This window comes from Eumetopias jubatus, unplaced genomic scaffold (assembly GCF_037043125.1).
Source record: "Eumetopias jubatus isolate StellerSeaLion01/CBP00866 unplaced genomic scaffold, mEumJub1_p1.0 scaffold_4, whole genome shotgun sequence".
NCBI lineage: Eukaryota > Metazoa > Chordata > Mammalia > Carnivora > Otariidae > Eumetopias > Eumetopias jubatus.
Genome location: NW_028274810.1, coordinates 129,916,489 through 129,940,417, shown reverse-complemented (window position 1 = coordinate 129,940,417; position 23,929 = coordinate 129,916,489). Strand labels below are relative to the sequence as shown.

At 37.3% G+C, this 23,929-nt stretch overlaps 1 protein-coding gene across 1 annotated transcript in view; it reads left to right on the top strand.

Moving 5' to 3' along the window:
* The first annotated feature begins 4,742 nt into the window (after window positions 1-4,742).
* Window positions 4,743-23,929, top strand: part of SLC30A8 (solute carrier family 30 member 8) — a 32,806-nt gene continuing 13,619 nt past the window's right edge. The window contains exons 1-3 of the mRNA XM_028122507.1: window positions 4,743-4,813; window positions 14,561-14,760; window positions 23,593-23,739. Of these exons, the coding sequence (XP_027978308.1) occupies window positions 4,743-4,813; window positions 14,561-14,760; window positions 23,593-23,739 (418 nt within the window). The remainder of the gene's footprint in view (window positions 4,814-14,560; window positions 14,761-23,592; window positions 23,740-23,929) is intronic.

The window sequence follows — 23,929 nt, the reverse complement described above, 5'->3', positions numbered from 1 at the left end:
ACTCTCTTGCTTGTCAAAGTAAAAAAAAAATAAAGAAAAGAGACATATATAGTTGTAAGAATGTGAAGCCAGCAGATAACTACTTTGGAGTTCGTAAGACTAAGTCAACCATATCTTTCTTGGAGAATGCATTTAAGGGTTAATTAATTTAAGTTTGCAGAGTGCTTGTGAAAGGAATTGTGGGACATGGAAACTAATCAATAAAATATACACTTTCATAAACATTTTAACCACCTAGTCCCAATATTTCCCCTACTAAAACAGTGCTAGTTTATTTTTGTATTATTTATTTGCATCAATCAGGCTTAATAAAGTATTTTTATTGTTTTCATATCAATATTTTGTCAAGTTTTTTTCAACAAATATAAATTGCATTTGCACTGAAACATTTCTATAGCTCAATCTTTTTAAAAATAAAAATGGCAAAAGAAAGAGTTACATAGTGCCAATTTATCAAGAAGAAAATAAAACTCAGATGGCTCAGTCCATTCTCACATAAAGTATGAAATATCAGGAAATGGTTTGTGTTTTACACATGATTACTTTAGATTAAAATGAAATTTTCACAATGTTCTTTAAAATACAATCCAATTAAATTTTCAGTGTCTTTGTTTTCACATTCCTGGATGGAACTTTTTAAAAACTCACACTGTAGTAATAACCACAAAACCACCTTGCTAAGGAAATGCCACTGAGCTTAGAAATAATATCTTTATAGTCTGTGTGGGACTACAGAAGTCCAGAATCTTCAGCAGGTGATTATACTGATTGAGTTCTCATTTCCTTCCTGTTTTGTCCTCTTTATGGAGGACACATTCTGAATGGCACTCAACTGCTAAGCGAGTAGAATGAGGCAGGCAAAAATCCATTTGAGAAATCACAAATCACAGATTATTTGAGAACATTGGGCCTAGGGAGCTTGAGGGATTTACCTGAAGTCATATAGCTGACTGACGGCGGGTTCAAGCCCCCGGTCTTCTTTGCAATAACTTCTACTTCCTTGATGGATTCTTTCATTCATGGGTAATTCTTAGCCTTCTGCTAAGACTGGGGTCAATTTCTCTGAGATAGCTGGGACATTTTACTTAGACATGGCCAAATCCACAGCAACTCACTTCTATATAACACTGATTATATGCCAGACGCTAGGCTAAAACTTTTATACACGTTATCTCTTTTACTCTTCACGAGCACTCTGTAGAGAGGGATTCCATTAATGCACCATTTTACAGATGAGAAATTGAAAACCACAGAAGCCAGGTTAACTTGTTGAAGGTCACACATGTGAGGAAATGGTCAAACCAGAAACTGAAATTAAGTCTCTCTGATTTGAAAGCCCATGCACTAAGCCCCTTTACTATACTGCCTCTCCACACAAACAAGAAATAGCCAAACAGAATGAAAATCCACATTATTATTTTAAAACAAGCACACTTTCACGTCTCTTTTTAAAAGACAGTTACATGCAAACAATGGCAATATGAAGTGTTTCTGAAGTATTAGTTTAAATTTGGGGAATGCAAATCTTGAGAACTCAGTACTTTAGTGTCTAGGGATGATCATGGTGGTTTTCCAAACACACACTTTCTGCAAGTAAAATATCAAATGATGTGTAAGACACCTGTGTAAATTATTTTTGCACGAGTATTAGTTACTGTTTGTAAAATCCTATTAAGAAATTGTTGCCAACAACAGCTAGCACTGGGAAGCTGAACCAGTTCTTTGGTCATGTCAGTGATGTTCTTGTGGCTGACAGGATATTTATTCCCAGAGGTAACTCTTATAAACTGCATTTTGCCCCTTCAGTTGCTACAAGCTTGTGATGGTGAGTGGGAGGAGAGGACAACCTGTAATTCAGGATGGTTTAGAAGCTGGTTGCCTTGGAAACTGGAAAAAACAGCACAATGCCCACCAAAACGACTGTCAAAAAGAGAAAGGATTTTCTTTTTTTGATCTGTGTTGCTTTCCAAGTGCATATTTTGTGAATTTTGCCAGTTTGATTAGGGCCATTGGTCCTCGGTGGGCAGTGCAAGCCAGAGTGGGCCAAAGGTTAGTCAGCGAGGATGGGAAATTCTTCAGAGACATTGTACTGATAGAATACTGGGGGGAAGTGGATGATGGTGTAGTTAAAATGAGTTTATAAGGTGATAAAGTTATCAACAGGTGAATATTTCACACAATGTGACATGCAGGCAATTCTTAATCATAATTTATGTACATTTAAATTTATAGCAGCAAAACTTACTTTTTTAACATAAAAGTTTTTTTTTGCTGTAATCTACTCTTTACTACTCTTATGCTACTTACACCGGAAGTTTTGGTTTATACTAGAGTAGTTATTTTCAAGAGTAGCACTTGGAAATTCACAAAAATTTGATGAAAGTAATTTCTTAATACTTTTAAAATATGCATTTTTTATTTTTAAATGATCACACATGTACACATACACATTTTATAGGTTTGTATATATGCGTGCACATATATTTAAGTAAATCATAGGAAATTGCTGATTTTAGACTATATTAGGTCTATAAAAATGGCAATTTTACATATTTCAACTTATAAATAAATAGCAGAGATCACAGAATACATGTTTTTCTTCTTCTTTGCTGGGGTCCCCATTCCCTCTTTTCTCATCTCCACCTGACCCTCTTCTGTATCAGTCCTTCCCTACACTTCCCATATATCCTCACTCTCTTCTTGCCTCACAGGCAATTCACATTAACAACCTAGTATGTATCACTGTGCTCACAGAATCATGAACAGATGTAAATATGTCTGCGCATCTACATATGTGTTAGTGACAAAACTCACCATGCAGATCTCAAACTTCCAGATTGTTTTTTTCCTGTTAATAGTTATAGCTATATATTCTCTTTCCTGCATCTGAATATTGCTTATCTTCTCTTCTTTGCACTTATCCTTAATGGATTTCAGCCTAATTCCCTTTTTGACATTCATTCACTTGAATTCTATTTCTCTCCTATGTACTAGAAACAATTCACAAATGATTCAAGCTGCAAAGTGTTGCAACATGTCACACAGATGGATTAGTAATTCTTTTCTGGTTTCCTACTTTGCATCCACAGAATAACCTATTATTTTGCAAAGTTAAGAGTAACGATATATGAGAAGGAAATGCTTTGGATTATTCTAGTAACTCTAGACCCAGAATTTCTCCTGCAAGGAAAAATGGCCTTCCAGAGCCATTTCTCTGATTTCCATCAGTCACAACCAAGTTAACGATTGGTTAGGCAATGGAGTCATATGGAAAGACCTTAGAACTTACGTTATGGATGAGGCTGTTTGAAATCTTAAACATGAGGTACAGCCTCACTACAGATGTCATAGGACACCTGATGCTCTCACTGTTAGCCAAAGGTGACTTCTCCTCTCACTGCTGCTGAAATTGCCTTTGAATCCCATTTTCTTCTTCAGAGGCAATATCTCTCCTATTTAGGCCATTGTGGCAGACTTTGGCTCAGTACTATGGGCAGATTCCCAAGATGCTGGGCAACTGGGCTATTCCAGGACTACACCACTCTTGAGTTTTCTCACTAGGAAGTGAATGTTGACAGAGGGAGAAGGAAATGAGTACTCAGTAGTTGGAGATTTATGGCTTCTTCTCCAGTCTGTACTCCCCAATCCCCCATGTGCATCTGTACAGGTCTTGGATGCTCTTTGGCCTCCCCACAAATGCCCACCACAAAGAGCTGCTGCCCTCGGGCTATAGTCCCTTCTCTTATTTGGAAAGCAAAATGCTTTATAATGAAGTAAAATGTGAATTCCTAGGAGTTTGGGGGTTGAATGTCCTTTGGGATCAACTCAGAAGATGCCATTCCTGAATTGTGATTTGTTTTCCTGATAGGGTTTCCTTGGGTGAGTCTTTTATCCTCAGCAGAGGATACCCTAGCCAGGGAGAAGACAGATCATTCCAGTTCTTGTAGGTATGACCGAGGGCTGTAATTTAGAAGCTGAGTCTGCCCTTTTCCTGCCTGTGAAAAGGGCTTCAAAGCTGCCATACCAGGAACTGTTTCAGATTACAGACTTCAGCAACTAATGACCCATGTCCTCCCTTCAGCAGTGAAATCCCAAAATGGCCCTGGGAGAGGAGAAAGTAAATCTTGACAGTACTTAGAAGTCATCTTAGAACTAACTCTCAGGAGAAATGTTTTTAGGTTGAGAGAGAGATTCCCCCCCACAAAAAAAAGGAAAGGAAAAGAAAGGGAAATCATGAGACTAGTGCCCAGAAGGATGTCTGCAGCTCACCCAGGTGTGTTCTGAAGACCAAACATCTACATCAGCAATTAGCAGGAAACCCTTGAGTCCTCCACCTCCCAGGAAACAGTGGAATCAGATAGCATCGGAAGCACACACACACACACACACACACACACACACACACACACAGTCTCTCTCCTCTCTCTCTCTCTCTCTCTCTCTCTCTCTCTCTCTCTCTCGCTTCACCTGATCCTTCCTGCAGGTGTCTGTAGGAAAGGAGTTTCTGTGGATGAGAGAATGAGACCAGGTGATTGTCCGAGGAGGCTGTAATTTTAGCAGACCTACCAAGAACCTTGATGTAGGAGGCTTGTTATTCTAAATCACAGAAGCCTTTTTATTTTTTTCTTTGGAAAGTATGTGAATGATTGTAATGCTGCTTTGCTTCCCAAACTGAGCAGTGAGGTAAACAGCAGAAGTCACAACAACCACAAACAACAGCAGAAGCTCTCATCCTGACCACCATGGAGTTTCTTGAAAGAACTTACCTTGTGAATGACAGAGCCACCAAGATGTATGCCTTCACCCTAGACAGGTAACAGGTATCTGTTTCTGCTTCACAACTTTCTGTGCCTTGACTATTCAATAAATCCTTAGATCCTACTTCTTCAAAATTTGAAACTTTTGCTGTGCAACTCAGGGCCATTTTGTAAAATCTGATAAGCTGTTGACTGACCTGTATAATTCATATCCTGAAAAATACAGGATTTGATTCCTTAAATATCCTAAGTGCACAAAGGATACATTTTATTAATATATTTTTCATCTGTAGTTTATCTTCCAGAAAACAGGCATATATGATCTAATCTTTTTACCTTTCTTTTCCTCAATTATTCCCATTTTTAAAGTTCTAAGTACATTTTACTAAATTATATTTAGAAAAAAATTAAGGCTTTTCAAGATTGTGACAGAATTGGGGTTACATTTATCTTTAAAACAACTGCTGTTTTCTTAATCATAAAATACCATAGTCAAATGTACACAACTATAATGAATATAGCTGAGTTTAATGTGCTACATAGTTCTAGTCCGTTTACTATCTCCACAGTACTACATGCACAGTATCACATTCATTCATCTTCCCCTTATTGAACTACTATTGATTGAACACATTCGGATATATAACAGGAAGAATACATGCCTACTTTCAGATCTCTGTCCTCTTGAAACTTTGAGTCTAATGTGGAATGCACACAGAAAATAGGCAATTACAAAATAGCATAGAAGTGTCATTCTGGAGGTGTTTAATGAGAAGATCTCAAAGGAACTTAAGCCTTAGCTAGACTTTAGGGGTCAGAGAAAGGATTTCAGAAGTGATAGAGTAAGAAGTGAAAAATGAAAAGGAGTTAGAGCAAGGTTAGGAAAATTCCATAGAAAATACAGGTTGGGGACATTTTCCAGACTGAGATAATTGCCTGGTAAAAACAGAGACATATAAGAATAAGAGTTTGGTGTGTTTGGGGAATTTAGTCTGAATGAGGAACAAAGAGAAACATCCTTAGTATGTACAGATGAATGAATGGAAATCTGAAATGATTTCATGTAGGAGCAGAGCTTAAGAGAACACATACCCATTAATAGTATGTGTAATGTTTGTTTCATGGAACCAAATTCATATTCTAAAAAGTAGCAATATTGTGTTTGATAGCATCAAATGTTCGAACAACTGTAAAGGGACATTTTTAATAGGATCTTTATAATTTTGCTTAAAAAATATATGATAGAATCTAGCACATCTATTATCTCACATTATAACAATTATTTTTCTTAGAAAATAATATTAGATGTGATTTATTAAGACCATAAATAACAAAACCTCATGTTAGGTCAGGCAGAAATTTTAGACAAAGAATTGTTTTTACTATAGACACTATTAATAGAGCATCTCTACATTATTAAAATAACACTATTTCCCTTCTCCTTAAAATAGACCATTAACTCTGTTATACAAATAAAGCTAACCATACAGAGTTACAGGTCTCTTTCACTTCCTAAATGGGTATGGTTTTCAGGATATGGTGATTATAGAAACTATCAAACTCATTTTTATTTTCTTTTCATATAAAAACAGTTAAATCTTGGAGAGATGATTTATGCTGATCCCTCATTTCACCAGTTAGGAACCTGAATGCCAAAGAGAAGTGCCTTTCTTAAGGTCAGCTGTCTGATTATGGCAGAGTTGGGATCCGAACCCATGCCTCCTGTTCATGAATTTAGCGCCTGCTTACTCCTCTTCCACATCTCCTGCACACACACTTTCACCTTGTGGCCTCCTGAATCCTTAATCTATTTCTCCCTGAGGTCACATGGACCTTGATTTCCTCACTTATTTGCTTCCTTTTATCATCTTCTCCGATCTCCTTTCTCATGGGTTTTCTTCTTTCTCTATTTCCCAGACAACTTTGCCCTCTGATAGTCCTTCTCTTTTCTCCTTCCTTCTCTCTTTCTACTTATAATCAGCTTTCAATTTAAATTGTTACTAGCTATTGAGAAACTTAACCTGAAGGAATCTTTATTCTCTAATTCCACGAAAGGAGTATTTCATTTATCTACTGCTGGGCTACAAACTAGTCTTGGAATGTAGTAGCTTAAACAGCAGTCATTTTATTATTCACAATTCTTGGGTCAGTGAGGTTTGTTCATGGGGGTGCATTCTGCTGGTGTCCGGGCTGTGCCAAAAGTTCCAAGATGGCTTTACTCACATGTCTGGGGGCTTTGTACCAGCTTTTGGTTAGTCTTCATTCTTCTTCCCATGACCTCTAATATTTCCCCCTTAAAGAAACCTGCTATGGACTGAATATTTGTGTCCCCCCCTCCCAAATTCATATTTGGAAGCCCAAACTCTTATGTGACTGTGCTGGAGATAGGACCTTTAAAAAAGGTGATTAAGGTTAAATGAAGTCATCAGGATGGAGCCCTGATATGGCAGAACTGGTGTCCCCATAGAAGAGGAAGAGACACCAGAGATCTCTCTCCACCGTGTGAGGATATAGAAAAGCAGCCATCTATAGACCAGGAAGAGAGCTTTTGCCAGAAACTGAATTTTCCAGCATCTTAATCATGAACATTCAGCCTCCAGAACCATGAGAAAATAAATTTCTGTTGTTTAAGTTACCCAGTCTGTGATATTTTGTTATAGCAGCTTGAGCAGACTAACACAAGGTCCAGCTTTAATTGGATCAGATTGTGGAGCAATTTATGCCTTAGGGCACTGTTGAAGACAGTAGAGTAATCAATAAGTGATTAAATAGGTCAATAGTTGGATGTGATACCCATTTACGCAGAACAGCCAGAAGCCTAACAGTGAGACCATGGAAAGAGACAATCAAAGCAAACATGATTAAGCATCCCTGGGCTGGGGTGGAGGAGGTAAAGATGATTCTGTGTATGCTAAGGCTTCACCCTCTTGGGAATAATAACAGAAGTTGCACATGTAGGGGACATCAGAGGAAAGAGATTCCACTTAATTAGACAAGCCATTCCCAAACAAATAATAGAGCAAACAAGTAAACATCAGCAACAACAGGCCCATAGGGGATCAGTATTCAGAACTGTTACCATGTATTATCTAAAACATCCAATTTTAGGCTAAATATAAGACCTGCAAAGAAACAGCAAAAAATAACCCATACCTAGTAAAAAGAGCAGGTAATAGAAACTGCCTTTAAAAGAGCCCAGGTGTTGGACTTAGCATTCAGAGATTTCAGAGTAGTCATTATAAATATGATTAAAGACTTAAATGAAATCATGTTTAAAAAAATTAAAGAGAGGTATGATGGCAGTCTCATCAAATAATGTCAGTAAAGAGATAGAAATTGTATAAAAAAGAGATAAATAGAAATTCTGAAGTTGAAAGTACATTAAGTAGAATTAAAAAATTTGTTAAAGGGGCTCAGCAGTAGATATGAACTGACAGAAGAATCAGTGAACTTGAAGATAGATCAACAGATATGCAACATAAAGAACACAGGGGAAAAAGTGAGGAAAAAGTAACAGAACCTCAAAGAAATGTGGCACATCATTAAATGTCCTAACACACACGTAATGGGAGTACCAGAAGGAGAGGAGAAAAAGGAGGAGAGAAATATTCAAAGAAATAATGGTTAGAATTTTCCAAAATTTGGTGACAATATTAATCTACACATCTACAGTGGGTCAACAGACTCTAAGAAGAATCAAGGAAAACAGATCTACTTCACTGACATATCAAAGTGAAAATACTGAAAGCAAAACACACAGAAAAAAATCTTGAAAGCATCAAGAGAGAAAAAGATTCATCATGTTCAAGAGCATCTCAGTAAGATTACAGTCTGACTTCTAGCAGAATAAAAGGACCTGGAAGGCAGTGGAATGACATATTCAAAGAGCTAAAAGAAAAAAAAAGAACTGTCAACCAATCATCTTATATCCAGCAAAACTATCTTCTAAAATGAAGGTGAAATGAAGACATTCCCAGGTGAGCAAAAACTGAGAAAATTTTGCTAGCAGACTCACTTTTCAAGAACTAGCAAAGGAAAATTTTCAGGCTGAAAATAAATGACACCAGACATTAACTTGAATCAAGACACAAAAACCAAACAGCATCAGTAAAGGTAAAGGTAATTTAAAAAGACAGCATATTTACTCTCCTTTCTTCTCTTAACTGATTTAAAGATAAATTGCATACATAATATATAATATATATTATATATAATAATATTATATAATATTATTATATTATATATTATATAATATTAGATGAAATGTTAAAGTTATAGGAAGATACAAACTACCAAACTAACTCAAGAGAAAACAGAAAATCTGAGTGGATCTATAATAATAGTACTAAGGAAACTTCATGCAAAGAAAATCCCAAACCCAGATGTCTTCACTGGTGGTTTTTACCAAACATATAAAGTAGAATTAATACCAATTCTTCACAAACTTTTCCAAAAAATAAAAAGGAATGAACATTTTTCAACTCATCCTATATTTTAATATTCCACTGATAGCCAAATAAGAAGATATCACAAGAAAATAAAACTATAAGTCAATATGCCTTATATATACAGATTCAAAAATCCCTCCACCCAATACTAACAAACTGAACACAGCAAGACAAAAAAAAAAAAATTATGAACTATGGTGAAGTCAGATTTATCCCAGTAATGCATACTTGATTTAACATTTGAAATACAATCAAAGGAATACACCACATTAATAAAATAAAGGACAAAACCCACCATATGATTATCTCATTAGATGCAGAAAAAGCATTCAACAAAACAACAGCATTATGGTGACATTCACCAAACAAGAAATAGAAGGGAACTTTTTCAACCTGATAAAAAATTTTCTATGGAAAACATGAAGCTAACATTAATCTTAGTGGTAAAGGCCTGAAAGCTTTCCCTTAACATCAGGAACAAGACAAGGATGCCCATTGTCACCATTTCAACATAGCAGAGCCCTACTGGGGCTCGATCCCAGGACCACGAGATCATGACCTGAGTAAGAAACCAAGAGGCCAACACCAAGAGTCCCATGCTTAACTGCCTGAGCCACCCAGGTGCCCCTAGCTTTAAGTTATTTCACAGTACAACTTATTTTATTGTTTCTGAAGAACAATGATAATCATGTAATGTGAAAATGGTAGACTAACTTAAAAATTCGCATTTTTTGTGTGTATTTATCTTGTTCCAAACACACTCTGACGTGTTCATATGAATTAGATAAAATCTCAAAGCTACCCTGTGAGAGAGGTGTTATCATTATCCCCATTTTGCAGGTGAGGAAATTGAGGCACAGAGAGGTTAAGTTGTTTTCTTACAGTCATACAATTACTGAGTGGTAAAGCTGGGATTTGACCTAGCAATGGGATGTCAGAGCCCAAATTCTCAGCTTCCTCCCTGTACTGTCATCTACTCAGCCCATTTCGGAAACTGGCATGATCTTCACCTAGCTGTTGTAACCAGAAATCCATGAGGAATCCTCGGGTCCCACCCTTCCCTCTTCCCCTCTAAATAATGCTATTGGTTAGTAAATCCCATTAATGCTACCTCCCAAACATCCCTCGAATATGGCTACTTCTTCCCCTTTTCCTTGTCACTGCACTGGTCCAATTTGCCAGCATTTCTGTTTCAGCGACCTCCTAAATGGTCTCCATGTTTTGTCTCTTTATGCTCAAGCCTTCCAAGCATCACCCGAAGTGAGCATTTTAGAAATGTGAACCACATTATGCTACTTCCCCGCTTAAAACTTTCCAACTTCCTTCTTTCAGACTTTGAAGAAAAGGAAACCCTTTTTAATGGTTCACAGAGTTCTGCATGATCTAACTTCTGCCTACTTCTCTGATGTCATCCAATATCACTTTCTTCATCCCACAGTGGCCACCTACGTAGTTCCCTTTCTGTCAAGGCAAGCTTTTGACAGGATAAGCTCTTTCTTGTCTTTGTGCCTTTGCACCAGCAATACCCTCCACTTGTGATGTTTCTCTTTCATGTAGGTCTACTCCCATTATCCTTTAACTCACTGTAGAGATACCTCTACAAAGGTGCCTTCCATTTCCACTCTGTTTGAAGTAGTCCCACCTTCACTCCCTGATCACTGATGATCATACTACACAGCCTCTGTGACTATCGGCTGGCTTACTATTTGTCTCCCCCTGCTAATATATAAGCTTCTGAGGTCAGGAACTTAGTCATAAATACCATGGATCAATTAGCATCTCTGAAAGTGTAGGCACATTGCAGGGATGCAGTACAGATTTGAATGAATGAATACCTGAGGTATTGGATATGCATAGTGGGACCTAAGCTTTCATCTCCTCTTCTCATAGGAATAGTGATTTGAGGTTCTTGAGAGAAGTGATGTGAAAGCGCAAAATAGAAGTGATTTTATGTAGTCAACATATGAAATAAGAGGGTGAATGTTTTACCAGCTCTACTTTAGAGACACAGAAACAAAGGGGTTTAACTTCTACCATCAAACAAAAATAAAATACAAAAGAAAAAAAAAAAAAACTTCTCCAAGATCACAAAACAAAGCTCCATTCTCTAATTAGTATTTTAAGAAATAAACTCAAAGTTGTAGGCTATTGCAAGAAAATTTTTGAGTATTTCCCTATTTCTCCTGTTATTCCCCCTTTTTTTCTTTGATGCTACAGTAACTTCCTCTGCTCTGGCTTATTATGCCTATTCTTCAGAACTTCAACCATCTTTGAATTCATGGGAATCTATGGAGATTTATTCATAATTCATTTTTTGATGCATCATAGCATTTGCTTTTTAGAACCTTCTTAAAATTCTCAGGATTCACATCATTTTTTAGATTAAGAGCCTCTTCTGCATCTATAGGTACCCAGACCACTTTGCTCTAATGAGGTAAAGAGAAATGTACTTTAATTTTGGTTTTAAGTTTTGGGGGGATTACAGACACTTTTAGGAGCCCAGTGAAGACTGTGGGTTCTTGCATCCCCCCATAACACACACACAAACACATATATGAACACATTGCATGCAGTTTCAATGGAGCCTCTGAAGCCCACCTTTGGATCTCCTGCTTAGTATTTCAAGGAGCAATCTCAGCTCAAAGTATATCCATATTGGTTAGTCTTAGAGTCTAGGACAATAAAGCAGTATTTAAAGGTAAAAATTGGCCAGGTTTCTTGCACTTTTCTTCTTGTGGCATTGCCCTGGAGGCTGTGCCCTTAGTAGGATTCCTGCCTTTGACTTCTGCACTGCTCCAGAATAAGTTCTTTCTCCTGGTCACTTACCACCTGGTTTTCTTTGGCCACAAGATTCATGAAAAGTATAAAATAAAGCAAAGCTTCATATGACTTCAGCAAATCAGTGGCCATATGAACAGTGCCAGAATGATCGGTGACCCTGTCTTGCTCATGTTGCCTTCTCAGCACAAAGGAAGAGGAAACCTCCATCATGCTATATTTTTAGTTCTCAGGCTCCTCTGAGTTGATGGCCATTGGTGATCCACAGTGCTACATGATATATTTTTTATTATCAGGGTATGTATCACATCACAAAGGTAAAAATGTATAGATACAAATATTCTATGTGCTTATTGCCAAATGGTTCCCATTCCAGCCAAGGAGATTATTTAGAACTGTTGGAACTGTTCAAAATCCTGAGTGTTATTAATATCAGCAGTACAAACATTCCAAAGTCAATTTGGTGATATATACAAAATCCTTAAAAATGTAGATACCTCTTGACCAGACAATTCCCCTTTTAGGGTTACATTTTAAGAAGATAATAATATACTGAGTAAAGATTAACTATAAAGATCAACAGCCCCATTTATATGAGCAAATAATTGGAAAAGAATAAATTGTTTAATAATAGGAAATCAGTTCATTATTTATGACATATTTATATTAAATACAGTGCTCTCTATATGTTAAAATAATAGTGTAGAGTATTTAATAAATTGAGAAAATGTCAACAATACATATAGCTAAGAATCAGGTTCCAAAGCTGTATCTTTGGTAGGATCCTATGGTGACACTGTCATTTCATCCATAAGCCATTCCAGCCCTTCTCCACAGAGTTGCAGCCATATGATTTGGGTAGCATCTACCCCAATCTCAGCTCCAGGAGTCAGCATGGTAGGGTTTAGCCATTCTGATTATAAGAAGGTCTAAGCCAATTAGCCCATCCATATTCCTCTGGCTATAAAGGTTGGTTCTCATTTGGCCAAATCAGCATACAACTCAGGACCCTTGTTTAGGAGTTGAGAATGGACACTCTCTCTGCCTGTATAAGAAAAGGCAGGTGCACAACTGTGATTACCTTGGGCAACCATTCCACTACCATGAGGAAAACCAGCATGCGGTTAAAATGTACTTGAGAATGCAGAGCGATGCCTCTGGTGTCTTCCTAAATCAGGTTAAAGCCTGATACATCTAGATGCTTTCAGTTGCAGAACCAATAATTCCCATTTAATAGCATGAGCTTTGTTTTCAGTACTTGTAACCAAAAACACCCTAATTAATTATGGACTCTGATTATGTAAAGAAAGTGTGTTTATATATTACAAAGCTAAATGACAAAATATCAGTAACAGCTGTCTTTTGGAGGTAAGGTTACCAGTGATTTTTCCCTTTTCTTTGTGCTTTTCTGTAATTCTAGATTTTTTGTAATGAATATATACTTTAGTTTATTCAGGAAAAACCCAAATATAATGATAAGTAGGGTCATAATAATTACCATCATCTAAACCAAAACCTTCAGACCTTTAATTCCAGATGGGGATGAGACAAATGAACTAGCTCTTCATTGGAGGTGAATTTATTTTTCTTCTTATACCCTTCAAAGTCATGAATGCTAAGTTCCTAATTCTAAGAATCTTATTAATGTCTTCTAATAAGTTTATTTAAAAAATGAAAGTCTGATCAGCTCAAGATCCATGGACATTGATATTGGCATCAGTAGAGATTGGTTTCAGGTGTACCGAAGTTTAGGTAGGGAGGTGGGGTGGAGCCCAGCGGAAAAAACACTAGGTTTAGAATCCCAGTTCCACTGTTTCCTGGTTATTTGGTCTCAGGCAATTACTTAACCTCTCTGAACCTTGATTACTTCCGCTAAGAAACTATGGCATTGGACTGACTGTTACCTACAATCTTTTTATCTATGAAATTCTAGAGCCGTATACATGGCTCTAAATAATGCTCTACATTTGAGAGGAACTGATAGGTACTGCCTGCTTCAGGAAGTGTAAGTAAGTTTGACTCCCAATACAGCTTTGATAGATTGAGACAGATCGTCTGCAAAGCTGTGTTAAGGTTTCTGAGAGTCCACATGGACTCAGCAGGAGAAAGTGCTATGATCTATTAACAGTGTTGCTGTGGAGAAGAAAGGAAGAGTTTTGGCATTTAATATTGAGTATTTGAATCATCAAGCTGACTCCTACGCACATATCCAACATTGCCCTGCCTCCCCCCCCCCTTTAAATTTGTAACACAGGGTCCAAAATCTTTTCAAAGTGCAGTAATTTGGAAGGAAATGCATCAAAGTGTATCTGCTTCCCTTCTCCTGTTCCTTTGACATCTCTTAATCACTGCTGGTAGAGACTGAATAAGAATAAAAGCAAAACCTTTAGTAGTTGAGAATTCAGAAGGAAATTTCTTACTTGTTCCTTACACTTGATATTTTTTGTGGAAGGAGCTGTGAACAGCAACTTCCCAGCTAGTTAGCAGATGTCCTAATATCAGTTCTGAGAATGGGCAGGGCTGTCAGTGAGGTATTTGCAACCATGTTCACTTCTTGCTTCTATCAAACTCATCCAGTGTGGAACTCCAGCAGAAATCCTTGAATAAAGATCAGTGTCCTGGAGAGAAGCCAGAGGAGCTGGAGTCAGGAGCCATCTATCACTGCCACAACAACTCCAAGGCCACAGAGAACAGAGCAAATGAGCAAGTCTATGCCAAGTGGAAACTCTGTGCTGCTTCGGGAATATGCTTCGTTTTCATGATTGCAGAGGTTGTGGGTGAGTATTACTTAAAAGAGACTTCTCTGATTAAACAAGCAAACAAAACCCCACATCACTGAAGGAGGGTTATAGACGTTCTCCTTTGAAAGAAAGATTTCATATTTTTTGTAAGTACTGAGTAACAATATGCTCATTATAGATAAGGTGGAAAATATTAGGAAACAAAATAAAATTCATCACCGTCGCACATTTGAGTAATAACCTCTAATAACATTGTGGAGTATTTTTGTACAATATATTTTTCTATTCATAACTCAGTTTTTTTTAACATAACTGAGAGCATACTGAATGCTTTTGACCATGCCATCAAATACTCTTCAAAAACATTTTTATGCCTGAATAATATTCTATAATATGCTCCACTGTGATTTACATAACCATCTCCCTATTGTTAGAAATTTAGGGAGTTGTTGTTTTTCCTGCTATGGACAATGCTGCAGTGAAAACTCATGAATAAAAGTCTCCCTGCCTCTCTGGTTAATCCCTTGAAAGAGATTCCTAACAGTGGGAAAATTGATTGAAGGACATAAATATTTTTATTACTTCTTGATGCACATTGCCAAACTGCTATCCAGAAAGCTTAAAACAATTCATATGTCTGCCTGCTGTATGTAAGAATAATTCTCCAAATCTTTACCAGAACTTATTTTAATCTTTTAAAAATCTTTGTTAATGTATAGGTTAATATGCTTTATTTTATTATTCATTTTTTTGTTACTGTTAGAATATTTTTGCATGCTTATTAGTAATCTATATTTCCCTTTGTTGATGCATTTCCTGCTTGCCTCTTAATGTCTCCTGCTCATTTGTTTTTTAGATAATTTATAATGTTCTATATTGATCTCTGGGAGCTCTTTATATAGTTAGGATATTGAACTTTTTATATTTGTTATAAGTACTTAGTTTATTGTTTACTTTTTAATTTTTGGTTTGATGTAGAAAAGTTTTAAATTTTATATATGTAATTGTACCAAACATTCCATTTTGAGCTAACTTCTTTTATTGCTCTTTCACTATTTTAGTGCTTTGGTCCCTATCTACTGAGAAGATAAATATCATTTTGTTGTTCAATTTTTTGCATTTAATTTTAAATCAGTGTGGGATTAGATATGCTCTAAGGGCTAAAATTTCTTTTCCTAAATAACTAACAGTTTTCAGCATTATTTCTGGAATAATTAATTATTCCTTCCATTGATTTTTGATGTTTCTTTAATCATTTATCAATATTTTATAAAAGAATAAGGGTTTGGTTCTAAGGTGTTGCACTGATCTGTATTGTTCTTCTCTGTTACTAGTAACATATTTAATTAACATAGATTTATATGTTACAATATCTGTTGTTCTTTCCTCATTATTCCTTGTTTAACAGAAAAAAGGAAAAATGCATTTATTTCTGTTTATTATTCTAATACATGAGAACCATTGTGTTCAGTTCTCTCCAAAATCAGATTATGATTTTACTGGTATGTAAGTTAATTTGGAAACACAAATCTTTTTAAAATACTGTTTTCTCCTCTAGGAATATGGTATGTTTCTCCATTTATCCAAATACTCTACATCTCTCATTTGTTTTGTGATGTTAGTTATTTGTTTTAATACAGGGGCAGACTATTTCTTGCCAGGGTTATTTAGATGTGTTTGGTTTATTCTTTCCAGAGGTGAGTGGGGTCTTCCTTTTTGCACGTCCTCTTTTCTAGGTGGTTACTTTTGGTATTCTGGAATGTTTTCCATTTTGCATATTCATTTTATACTGATCAGTGTATTTGCATTATTTTCTTTCTAAATGTATCTCAGTCCATTTCCTTTGTTCCTCTCTCATCCATCCTCCCCCCTCCTAGGAGATAACACTCTCTTGTGCAAAAAAACATATTTCTCTTCTTTTTCAGTAATTGTATCTCTTCTGTATGTTTCATATTTTTATCATGTTAAATAATACTTTGTGCTAAATCAAGTCTTCTGTTCGACTCTTTAACTGTTAAGTGAAATGTTTCCTGAGAGGTTAAGTATTTTCATTCTATGAATGAAGTGGGTCTTTTCCCTAGTTCTTAAATGAGTAACAAATAATTAAGGATACTTGTTGATTTTTATCAAGTATATTTTCCTTTACACATACTCCATTAAAATTTTTTTGACACATTGTTGATGTGTTTCATATTCAGAGATTTCCAAATATAATACAATCTTTGCATTTCTGGCATTATGATAATAATAACTGATACCTACTTAATGCTTATTATGTGCCAGGAACTGTGATGAGTGCTTGTCATTATGTTACCTTACTTAATCCCGTCCAAATCCCTGAGAGGTAGGTCTTCTTATAATTAGTTGCACTATATAGATGAGGAACCTGAAATGCAAAAAGTACTCTATTTGAGTACTTGTAAGTGGGCAGGCAGTCTGAATTCAGGGGCTCATGTTCCTAAGCTGTGCCTCTCAAATTCACTGTGGTGGACCATTCTTTCAGTGCACTGCTCAATCTGGGTCACTCATATTTTCATTAGGATTTTTTATCTTTATTGATAATTGAACTTGATAGTTTCTGTTTGGAGCTATTTTCCTAAGTTTTTGAATTAGAGTTATACATATTAAAATGAAAAGTTTAGTCTTAATGATACCTCTTTTTTAATTAAAAAAATGGAAACGATTCATGTAACTCTGTAATTATATCTTCCTTTTTTAAAAAGAAATCCCTGGCAAATTGTCTAGCTTTGGAGACATTCTTGGAAACAATTTTAAAAATATTTTTATTAGCTTCTTCCTCATTTTTTGATGTACTCAAAATTTCTACTTCTCTAGTAAATTTTGGTCATTTATGTTTTTCCAAAGTCAGCCATCTCATTGAAATTTTCCAATTTATTTTCATACATTGGAACATGACAGTTTCATATTAATATTCTCTTCTTTATTCTAGCTACTTTCTCATTTTAATATTGTTTATATATTTTCTTTTCCTTGATTTAACTTGGTAGGTGTCTAGTGTGTATATATATACATATTGAATATATTATTATCTAAATTTTTCCTCTGTTTTTAATTCACAGTTTTAGCTTTAAAAATATTTGTTGCTTCCTCCATCTTTCTTCAGGGTTGTAATCTTATTGCATATTTTAATATCTTGAGTTATATCCTTCTCTGGTTATTTTTATCCTTTCTTTTTATTAACAATAAAATTATGTTTAACTATGAACTTAGTCTAAAAGTTTTGATATGCAATGTATCTTATTTATTATTTCTACCCCCAAAAATAAAAAAAAAAAAGAACACTAGGAACTACCTGGCATACAGTATCATAAGCTACTATTACTCCATTACCACAATTACCTGTTACACTCTTACCAATATTTTGGCTTCATTTTTTGTTACCCAAAAGGTGGACTAAATTAATAATAATCCAAGACTGGAAGAAAACAGAACCTACTATGTTTTTGTCTTTGTTTTGTTTTTTGGGTTTTTTTCCTTTGTTTTGTTTTGGCTTGGTTTGGTTTTGCACTATCAAAGCTAACAATCGGAATTAATTGGTTTCTTAAACCTCTGGAGTCTTATAGCCTATATATCCACACTTAGACTTTTATACCTTTTGAAAACTGGAAAAGAACTTAGACTCATCCAGTCCAAGAAAAACCCAGGGTTGACAAATAATTTTCCAGTCAAAGATTATACAAATAATTGATACCATCCCAGGGTAAGTCTTTTGAAGGAACCGACTTAATGGTTTGATGAAGTTGGAAGGAATTTACTTTGAGTAGTTCCAGTTTGAAAATCCACTGACATTTATGCCAGAGGTATATGTCTTTCTATTAGTTAAATTCATAAGATCGTGGACAGTATTCTATTGCTCATGTAAGAGATGGATAAAACGGAAAATTTAAAAAACAGAACCTATTCAAAACGTGGCTTAAAAAGGTGATGTTCTGGAAATTCATAGCTCTCCAGATAAAGTCCTAGCAGCACTGCACGTAAACACAGCTCAGCAAGACGTATAAACTGGCTTGTTTTCTCTACTACTTTCTTCCTCTGCTTTCCCCAGAATCCATGTAGATGCTGAGAACAGAGGGCATCTTCTCCCCAGCTGATGTCTAATCAACAGTCTGAAATGAGATGGTCTCCCATTCATAAAACTCACTTTTCTCCCTGTACCTTTCCTATGCCCTGTCATGTTGCTACAAAATAACTTATATTTTTAGGGGAGGGGGGATGAAAAACTATTCACTTGGAGTGAGCCAATCAATCTCCCTCTTCTCTCTCATTCTTAATCATTAATTAGTCTATAAATTCTAATCTGGCTTCAGTTTAGAGCCAGAAGAAAGTGATGTTGTCAGTACAGGAATTAAATGGATACTGACACTCATTTTGAATTTGAGCTGCATTGATTTTGAACTGATTTCCCAAAAACATTGCTCTCATCATGTAAATCCATCTTCAGAATTCTTCAATGGTTCCTCTTTGCCTAGTTCAGTGCTTCACAATGTTTCCCCCATCATGGCAAGCACAGGACACTTTACTGAGTACTGGGATAGACCCACGAGCATGCTGTAGCAGGGAGAGGGTGGTTCAGGGGTTCCCTCTGTGCTTGGGCTCACTGGGCTACCCCAAGTGAAAAGAGATCAACGTACTCGAACTCTCTGGCATTCTGGAAAATTTGACGTTCAAGTCATTCCACCATCTGGCTGCCAAACTGACTATCAATCTCTTTCTTTTACTATGTCACAACATGATTCTTCTGTTTCAGCTATTTATCCATCCTGTGCAAAATAACCATTGTATCTTAAAGTCTCTGTAACTTTTGCTTATGTCTTTTTATTTGAATGGAAAATGCCTCTCCTCATTCCCTGCACTCATCAAAACCCTGATCATCATTCAAGACCCCAACCAGACCTCACCTAAAGCCATTCTTGACCAGGTCAGAGAAAGCGATTCTTATTCTCAGGTCATTTTTGGGAATCCAGGAGGTCCTCATACAGCGTATGGGATTTGAGACAGGCCTTAAAGTTTGTGTAGGAATCAAAAGGTGGCTAAGAGGGAGATGAAAAAGGCCTTCCAGAGGGAAGGCCCTGATGAGCAGCACCTGATAACTACTGTGGTCCAGGAGGTACAAAATAATAGCCTTGCTTGGGAAGATTTTAAGTGGGTGGGTCAGCAATAGGACAAGAAATCTGTATTCTTAGAAAGAAATTCAAGTGATTCTTGATGTGTAGCTGCATTTGGTGGCCACTATTTGTAGTGGTCAAGGATTGCTGCATTCCAGAAGCTTCCTCCTACTCTGTGCTGGCTGCAGTTCTGGTCCTCCTGGACCAAGAAACTCATGCTCAGAGGCAAGGCTGGGCATGAGATGCCAAGCAAGATTATTCAGTCTCTGGGTCTTTTTCATAGAGAGGCTCGGGGTGCGGGAGGAGGAAAGCTCGATATCCTCCACAAATACTCTGCTGAAATGATATAAACCTGGAGCTTCCCAAGTCCAACCCTTCTTGCTAAGGGTGAGGTAGTCTGTCTTCAGTAAGACAATAAATAGCAATAGTTAGAGACAGAGCAGAGCCCCCCAAACGTTTTTTGAACCTTAGAATTAGGCTGCACTTGATCCAATCCCACCCTGATTTGTTCTCAGTTGTTTGGGCCAATAAATTATCATTTTGTTGCTGTTGTTGAAGCCAGTGTGAGTAAGGCATTTATGACTTACAGCTGGACCTCTGAAAGATCTACCAAAGTCAGTGATGTAAGATAAAACATGACAAGTGCAGAAGAGAACTAGAATGGTAGCTGGGATTCAAGAAAGACCATGAGGCTTGACTGGAGAATCTGGATTAATTCTGGAGGCCTTGCGGAATAAATGACATTTAGAACAGGGGAGAACCAGGTCAAAGGGCTGTGTTTTGAAAGAGAATTGGCCACAGAGCAGACTGGTGGAAGGAATTAAAGAAGGCTATGGAGACATCCTGAAGGAGAACTATTTAAAGTGTGAAGCACAGACAGAGGACGCAGGAGGTTACTAGACAGGAAAACAGGGCTGGGAGCGGCGTGGGGAAGATAGTAAGTACCTCAGAGTACAGAACTTCTCCTAGAGAAGTGTCCAAACACACCTATGCAAACTGTGATGTGTTTTAAATACTTGTTAAATAATAACTCCATGCATTGAGTCTTTGATAGTATAATTTCGTTTTTATAGTATGCTATTATGGTATATTATTATTATTAATATACTATTATATAGTATTATATAGCATAATAATGCTATTCATAAGATAGTTAAAGGATTTTTAAAAATATGAATTAATAGCAGAGAGTGGTGACATCCACTAATGGGACACAGGCCAATGTTGTCGGAGAGATATTTGCTTCTTTCATTCCAGTTGGTATGTCTCTGTTCTCCACAGAGCATGTCATGTGTACTTAACATCCACTTCCGCACCTGAGGTGAGTATGAAATGCAGGTCCAATGGCTCTGCCGATGTCCTCTTACCCCACAAGCCCTAAGAAGAGTGCATTTCCAGAATTTAGTCCTTAGTGCCTCTCCTATCTTGTTATCAGTACACTGCTTTCTCCTTCTTGTCAGTAATCCATAAATGAGTGCTCCTGCCTTCCTTCATGCCTTCCTCATATTTCCTTGGCTCTTACTGTTGCACCTTAACCTCCAGTTTCTCCTCGCTCCAGGTCAGCCTCCACATTGCCGGCAAAGATCTCTCTTTTCAATACAGATTTGAGTATGTCACAACCTCGCCTCAAAATCATAGTAGGCTCCCCTATCCCAAAGGATAACATTCAAATTCTTTAGCCTGACATAGTTTCCCACAAGTGGGTCCCCAACCCATGTCTCCACTCTTATTTCTGGTTAGTCCTTCAATGCTCCGCTCCTCTTGCTTTTCCACAATGGCACCATCTTCCTTCATTTCTCTCTGTTTTTGTTCCTGCTCTTGACTCTTCCTGAAAAACCCTTCCCCTCTAGCTCAGTCTTACCCCTCCCTCTGTGAAAACTTCCTCAATGCTCCCAAGGAGAGTGGTTGTCTGAGCCTCTAGCCACCGCACATGTCTTCAGTACGTGAATGCTTGACAAGGAGATCACTGAAGACAGAGACTGTGATGTGTTTAACTCTGTTTTTATCTTTGTATACCCCATCCCTGTACCGCACACAGCAAGAGCTCAATAAATACGGGCTGGATGGCTGCGTTCATGGTCAATAATACCCCATGCTTTCAGAAGCAAACGTAAGTTCAGTCAGAAACTACCTCTTGCACACAGTTTTCTCCATAGGATTCAGCATGATTGCTCACAGTTTTCTGGGCTATTCTTATAAGTAGCAAGGATGGTTGCAAACTGGTTCTCCCTTCCCGGGCCTCCATATAAATGTGCTTCTTCCAAAGCAAGTTCTTTTTCTCACTCAGTTGCCTCCTGATTCAGCTGAGCCTGTTGAAGAACCCCTATAGGACTCCATTTCCTTGACTTAGGCTACAATTTGAGCCCAGCACATGGAACTGTCACCATCATTCTTTGCTGAGATGGTAGATGGCTGCTAATCTGCATGTCGCCATTCTTCGTGTAAGAAATAATGCATTATTAACACAGCTTTATTATCAGACCCAAGTTTGTCAGATAGAGCAACATTAGAGGATAATTGGAAGAAAAGCTGATTTGTTAGCAAAATGTTGCTTTTTGGCTAATGAATCATTCTGATTTTTTGCACTGACAGCTCAGTAACAAGCTTGAAGACTACTTTGTTTCAGACCATTAAACTTTGACAAACCAGTTATTAACTACAGCTAGAGCCAGTGGTCTGTGGGGATTATTGCAATTATGCACCATATATGTAATTTTAAAAAATCATTAGTTGAGACAAGGTGAGTCTGATGATGGAGGGGCTGGCGACTGATAGTCCCTGTTCCCTCACAGGCAATAAACAGCTGCCAGGAGGACAATGGGTCAGCAATAGCTCTTTTTTGGGGGGAAAAGTAGTAAGAGGAATCCAGATTGAACCCCAACAAGGAGCCCTGTTTGGGAAGGAAGAGAAAGAAGTTTCTTCTGACTTCTATTTTGGAGGCTGGAGGTCTTTTCTCTAAGGGGAACTAGAAGGAGGTAGAGAAGGCAAACCAAATAGAAAGAAAGGCAAGGCAGGACTGCCATGGCTTGGGTTCTCTTCCTATGCTTTTTTTTTAATTTTTAAATTTTTAATTTTTGTATTATGTTATGTTCGTCACCATACAGTACTTCATTAGTTTTTGATGTAGTGTTCCATGATTCATTGTCTTCCTATACTCTATTGGGTTGTCATTATAGTCAATGACCCCAGCCCTTTCCTTTATGGCTCCCCACTACTCATAATAGGGATCTTGAACTCAGATGGATAATACAACTTAGTAGAGCAGAAGGCAGTGGTGAAAACGATGGTAAAATCACAAGTCAAATGCAGACACAGTTGTGTGCCAGAGCGCAACCCCTAGGTTACAGACAGAAGTCCAGGTCCTCAGCCTTAAGTGCAAGACTCTTCAAATCTAGCCCACACCTCTCCAGCCTCATCTTTTCATATTCTTTGTGAAATCTAATGTCCCCGTCTAACTGTGATGTTCTCTAGATGTGTCCCACACTTTCCAGTCTCTGCCCCTTTGCTCTTTGAGGAATGGCCGCTCCCCTGAAATCCATTTCTATGTGTTCACATCCTACACACTATCTGGGTGTCAGTTTCTTGTCAAATTGGGAAGAAGAGGTAGACTGAATCCATGTTAAGACCTTTTCTTATAAAGTTTTGTGAGTCTGTGGCATCTTTCACCAATTGTGGTTAGTATGCATGTGAAACTAGTTGCATCCTGGGGCCCTAATCCCACGTAATGTTCTGCATCCCCTAGGTGGGCACATTGCTGGGAGTCTTGCTGTCATCACAGACGCTGCCCATCTCTTAATTGACCTGACCAGTTTCCTGCTCAGTCTCTTTTCCTTGTGGTTGTCATCGAAGCCCCCTTCGAAGCAGCTGACATTTGGATGGCACCGGGCAGGTACAGTTCACCCACTGAGCATTAATGGCAAAGTAGCTGTGCAGTCAGACCAAGGATGAAAACAGAAGAAACAAAGCAAAGCCTTGTTTGAAAATCCTTTAGAGGCACATCGGTGCACAGAATATAAAGGATGTATGCATGGGAACACGTGTTCTCAATGCTGATTTGGCAAAAAGCCAGATTAATTGCG